Source organism: Juglans microcarpa x Juglans regia, unplaced genomic scaffold, assembly GCF_004785595.1.
Source record: "Juglans microcarpa x Juglans regia isolate MS1-56 unplaced genomic scaffold, Jm3101_v1.0 JmScfU0013, whole genome shotgun sequence".
Lineage (NCBI taxonomy): Eukaryota > Viridiplantae > Streptophyta > Magnoliopsida > Fagales > Juglandaceae > Juglans > Juglans microcarpa x Juglans regia.
In genome coordinates this window covers 49,320-55,453 of record NW_024475757.1, presented here as the reverse complement: position 1 = coordinate 55,453, position 6,134 = coordinate 49,320, and the positions used below count along the sequence as shown (strand labels likewise).

Below are 6,134 nucleotides of genomic sequence, written 5' to 3'. Positions count from 1 at the left end.
CGCGATCCCCACTACATGGAGACTTGAAAACATCACGCAGAAAAAGATCCATAGTAGGACAAATATCCCCCTCATTTTCATTCACAGACAGCATATCACTAGTGTTAGCCATGTCAACTATTTGGATTGAAAAAGTTATGTGTTTCCAAATTCAGAGGTGGGATGTGGTTTAAGAGTCTACACTCTTTTAATATGGCATTATTGGCTAAGCAAGGATGGAGAATCCTGCAAAATGAAGGGTCTTTGCTACAAAGGATTTATAAAGCTAAATATTTCCCTAATGGAACCTTCTTCCAAGCAAAGGTGGGTTTGCATCCATCTTATGCTTGGAGGAGGATCATTGAAGCAAGAAAGTGGTTACTAGCAGGCTGTCAATGGAGGATAGAGACTGGCACATCAATCTCTATATGGAATGATTATTGGGTTCTAGGCCATAAATGATTAAGGTGGAGACATGAACATGGAGTTCCTCCTTCTCAAGAGGATGCAACTGTTGATAGTCTTATCTGTCAAGACACACGACCATGGAAGATTGATATTGTTAGAGCTCTCTTTAATCCAATAATAGCTGAGCAGATCCTAAAGATTCGATTGCCTTTTATGCCTTACAGAGACAAATGGATTTGGACAGAGGAAACTAGTGGATGTTCTACTGTAAAAAGTGCCTATGAACTGATTCAAGATTCAACTTTGAGGGACATGGCTGAGTCCTCAAGCTAGGTGCGTGATAAGAAACTATGGAAGAAGTTGTGGAAGATGAATGTGCCACGAAAAATCAAAACTTTTGCATGGAAAACTTGTACGAACATTTTGCCTACACTTACAAATCTGAGGCACAGGAATGTTGGAGTGGACGATGGTTGTTGTTTCTGTGATGACAAGGAAGAAGACGTTGGTCATGCCTGGTTATTCTGTTCTCAGTTAAGAGGCATATGGCAGAGGTTGGGTCTAATAGGTTTAAGGCTACAACCAAATAAAAGCTTTATGGATAATATGAAATATGTGCTGAGTGTTGGCAGTGAAGCGGACTTCACTCTTTTGTTTGTACTGTGTTGGGGAATGTGGTATTGACAGAATAAACTGAAGATGGAAAATGAGCATATCACCCCTTGTGCAGCTGCTAATATGCCGATTTCTTTGTATAAATCTTTCTCAGACTTAAAGGCCTTGAATGTTGAAGAGGTGAAGAAGGTGTGCAAATGGAATTTCCCTCCTACTAAATTTTTGAAGCTTAATGTTGATGGGGTAGTTTTCTCAGACCTTAGAAAGCCTGGTATTGGGATGGTTTTACGTGATAGCCATGGAAATGTGGTGATGGCAGCTACTGTCTCTGGAAATGCAATGAATGACCCGACTATCATTGAGTTATTTGCCATTTTTAAGGGACTACAACTGTGTCTTCCATTGGCTATTCCTAAACTCATAGTAGAATCTAATTGTTGGTTGGTGGTTCAAGAACTGCAAGATGCACAGGAGTCTTCTTTAGCTGATGGCAATTTGATTATGGAAGTGAAGGGTCTATTGAGCCTTTTCCAAGAAGTGAGAATGGAACATGTAAATTGAGAGGGTAATGGAATGGCTCATACTTTGGCTAGATATGCATGGAATGTGTTGGATATTCAAATGTGGTGGGGTAATGTCCCTGAGTTTGCTAGTCATGCTATGTGGTTTGATCATGCAGTTATGTAATTGTTTTTCAGATTATGAATGAATTGTCATGTTTATCAAAAAAAAAAAAAAAAAAAAGTAATGTACCAATGTACATTTAGAACTCGTTTGAACAGACAATATATAAGTAATGTACCAATGTACATTTAGAACTCGTTTGAACAAACAATATATAGTTCAAATGTAAAATATGGTGAGAGTGGAAAACCTTAGACCTGTTCAGGAGTTATCAATCCACGTTAATCCACGTTGGTTGAGAATTCTTGAATTGTCCAAAGTGGTCAGTTTGGAGTTCTAAGATCATTGTCTCAAACTTATCAACTGTGTTTGTTCCCGTTCAACATTGTGATTTTGGCATAATCATCTCGTGTTGTTCTTCTGATATGCAGTTGAGTTGATGGTGTAGATATGATATTTGTCGATTCACCCAACCAAATGAGCATATTTAGAGAACTATGGGGAGATGTTACCGAAATTTCGTTCAACTTGACAAATAATAGTTAAGAGAATAGTAAGTAAGATATTACAATCTCGAATTGGATAAGACCAACTACCCAGTGAAACATAGAAATTACATAACGGATGAGTACATGCTTGCTTGTTAACACGCATTCGACTACTTGTAATAGGGTTTTCGACATGAAAAAGAGTTGGATGTGAGTTAGAGATCGATTGGGTACAAATTAAAACATATATGCTAAAGGTGTTAAGAAATTCTTTGTGTTCGCACGCAGTACAATTGATACTAAATTTTTGCCTGTGTCAAAAATGAAAGAGTTTGCATTCTTATAAGATAGATTTGGTGGGTGAGCATCTCTTTGTCAATGTTATTGACCAAGGTTAAAGTTATACAGATTGGATTCTACACGTTGAACTATATCTAATATTCAAGCCTCCGTATGAAGAAGAAGACATCAATGCAAATGCATAGACAGAGGCTGATGGTGATGATTACAACAAGGATATGGAGCAAATGCTAAGTGACATTGGTGCGAGCTCGCCATCTTCCTGGTAAGCCTATATAATTGGAGTGTTATCTTCATCTCCACTATAATTGTGATCCACTACCAATCCTGCATCATAAATATTCTGAGGAACAAACTTTTGTACGGCTTACCAAGTTATCTCTCTACTAGCTTCATCGGCCCTTTTCGTTGGATCAATCAAGTAACAGACTTTGGTCGCTTGACAAGCCTATACTAACAGATCATCTTTGTACCATTTACATGCAGTATTGACACTCATAAAGTGACTCTCCTTATGTATTGATACCTGGCCACTGCCTAGATCCCACCAATCACATTTAAATACATATGACACATTCTCGCCCAAGTATTTTAGTCCGATAATGTCACGTATGACACCATAGTAGTCAATATCCTTTATTCCATTACTTTCCTGGACCAAAACACCACAGTTTTGCATCTTTCGATTACGTTCATGGTCCATAGTATGGAACCTATAACCTCAAATCGTGCATGCAATGTATCAACGTGCTCTGTTTGAAGTACCACACGCCAAGGCATGCAATTCAAAAGAATCTAATTCTAGATCATGAGCATATTGTTCCAAAATCTATCAAGTGAAATTATACAAAGTTACTATAAATTAAAATGGTTTACAAATATTCTAATATATAAGACATTTAAATCCATACAGTTTGTTCAAACCATCCTGGAATTTCTTCTTCGTGTCTCGCCTCTATATTATCTACACCTTATGTCTTAAGTTTGTCCATGTGCTCATTGTATAGAAGTAAAAAGAATAGAATATTTGAACACATTTGATATAGTAGTACTTTAATAGAATACATATTAATTAGAATTATTCTAACTATGGGTCGACATACCTGAGATAGTCATCAATTTCACGACAATTATTCAACACGCACCATCGAGTTTTTCCTAACTCTCCACCAATTAAGTCGTACCCCATTTGTGCACCCAAAGGCCATACATTTTGGGAAAACACAGATAGCTCATGAATGCAAGGGGCAGCAAAATCAACATTCCGCTCTTCACGATTAAAGCATGTCTCAACCACACAGAGATATAGAGAGAGCAAAATGTCAACCATTCATTGTGTATATAAACCTCTACTTTTGAACCCTTGGCTCGGGCTTTATTCCCAACAGTGCACTTTAGTCTACCTAAAAATCTCTTAACTGGATACATCCAACGAAACTGCATCGGTCCATGTAACAGTACCTCTCGAGTCAAGTGCATTGCTAAATGGACCATTACGCTAAAAATTAATGGTGGAAAGATCTGCTTGAATTTACATAGTATTATTGCAATGTCGTCTTCCATCTTCAGCAACACATCTCGATTTACTATCCGAGAACACAAATCCCTGAAACACATGCATATTTCAGTTATGAGGATACGTACATTAGAAGTCAGTTTCCAACGAATTCCTACCGGTAACAATTTCTGCAAAAATACGTGACAATCATGACTTTTCATTCCACTTATTTTCCATTCATCAGGGCTCATGCATCTATCGAGATTTGAAGTATAACCATTTGACAACTTTACACCTTGCAACCATTTGCAAAAGTCCATCCTCTCATCCACTGTCATTGTAAAACATGCATGCGGCATGCACTTCCATGGTGGAAGTTATATGGAATCAACACTATAGGCCACGTGCTATAACTTGTACTTATATTACCAAACGATTTGAATCCATCTATTGTTAGTCTTAGATGCATGTTACGAGCTTCATTGCCACGCATAAAAATATTGCCACACATCTAAGCCAGCTGGTTGCCTCATGTATTTGTCATCTTTAACTCATTTCTCCTCGTGCCACCTCATATCTTGAGTTGTTTTGCTACACATATATAGCCTTTGCAATCTTGGTTTGAGCGAAAAATAACGCAAAATTTTTACCAACATATTTTTCTTACCCTTTCAACTCGACTCTCCACATACAGGACAAGTTTGTTTTTCGTCATTTTCCTTCCAAAACAACACAAAATCATTCCTACATGCATATATCGACTTGTACTCAAACCCTAACCTCTTTCTCAACTGTATCGACTTGTACTCAAACCCTAACCCCTTTCTCAACTATAAGGAATGAATTAACAAACTATATGTGTATCAATGCACGCCCGAAGTAGATTGCGATTGAGTTTTGTTTTCCCGAATTTGAACCCATATCAATTGAAATCAAAATTAATTTCAAATATGAAACATAAAATAACTTGCAACAAAGAATTAATTAAGAGTAATTATCGCTTCCATCTTACTCGCCCTCCTCCTTGTAGTAATCCACATAATCCGCCACCTCCCGAACTTGAATCGGCTTCATTTCAATCCAGTTCTGAGTTCAAATCAAAGTCTCTACAATGGTAGGAGACAATGAACTCCTAAAGGTATCCAACATGCACCCCTGGTGCTAAAACGAGACTCTGAGGCTGTTGTAGAAATAGAGATGACCAAACACTACGATCTGTCTCCTCAGTGATAGGATATTTGACTACATTTATCTTCAACCAAACCAAAATATCAAGCTATTCCATATAGGAGAGTAACTCCAACGACAAACGTCTTTCCAACTCTGCTTGACCATCTAAATTCTTCTTCTGCTCTTGTGTATCACCAAACCCCATACCCCACTTATGCTTTCTTGTCTTCCTAGCGTCGGTAGGAGGTGGAGTAGTGGTAGATGATGGAACCTCGGTACTAACCCCATTGAATGAGGTAAACTTATCATACAACCTACTAAGAATGTCCTTAACATTCAACACAAGTTGATCCACCCATAATTTCCCATTATTACCTCCCAACCCATGTACCATTCTATCAATCTTGTAGTGCGGGTTAAGGACAATTGTACTTGTAGACGATCGAAATCAAATCATACATAAATGGAATTATATTGATGGTAAGTGAGACGACTCCTCACTTGTTTTTTGGTCTTTATTATGTAGCTTATGTTGAAAAGTTTAACTAGTTAATTGGTACATGAATGTTTTCATGGATCATTGTTTGGAAAATTTTTGATCTTTCAAGAGAGAATGTCTTCCAATGTACGTAGAGAATGGCATCACCAAACAAGTGTCTTCTCTGATTGTTACAAAGTATAAGTGCCTTGACTTGTGGGAGTTCTAGGTTTAGTTTGCCAGCTTGAAGGCCTGGCAGAAGTTAATCCAATTCCACTTGCATTCCTACCATACCAACCATACCAAACCTCAATTGAAAGTTGAAAAAATGAAGAAGCCCATTACAAACACAACTCTCGTTCTTAAGGTAGGAGTCAGAATAGGTGTTCACTCTGCACTCCATTCTGTGTGAACCAAATTGGCTCTAATTAAGAGTTAGCAGTGTTAGTCCTTTCCCATGTACTGCAATTAACAATCCACCTCTAGGGTATCCAAGATCTGCAGTGTTAGTCCTTTGCCCTATACTGCAATTAACAATCCACCTCTAGGGTATCCAAGATCGCGGCAGCCTTCA

General features: G+C 37.9%; 1 protein-coding gene across 1 annotated transcript; it reads left to right on the top strand.

Moving 5' to 3' along the window:
- Positions 1 to 1,086: 1,086 nt before the first annotated feature.
- LOC121245244 lies at positions 1,087 to 1,563 on the top strand. Its single transcript, XM_041143506.1, has one exon. It carries the CDS (start codon positions 1,087 to 1,089, stop codon positions 1,561 to 1,563), a length of 477 nt encoding a protein of 158 aa, XP_040999440.1.
- The last annotated feature ends 4,571 nt before the right edge of the window (positions 1,564 to 6,134 follow it).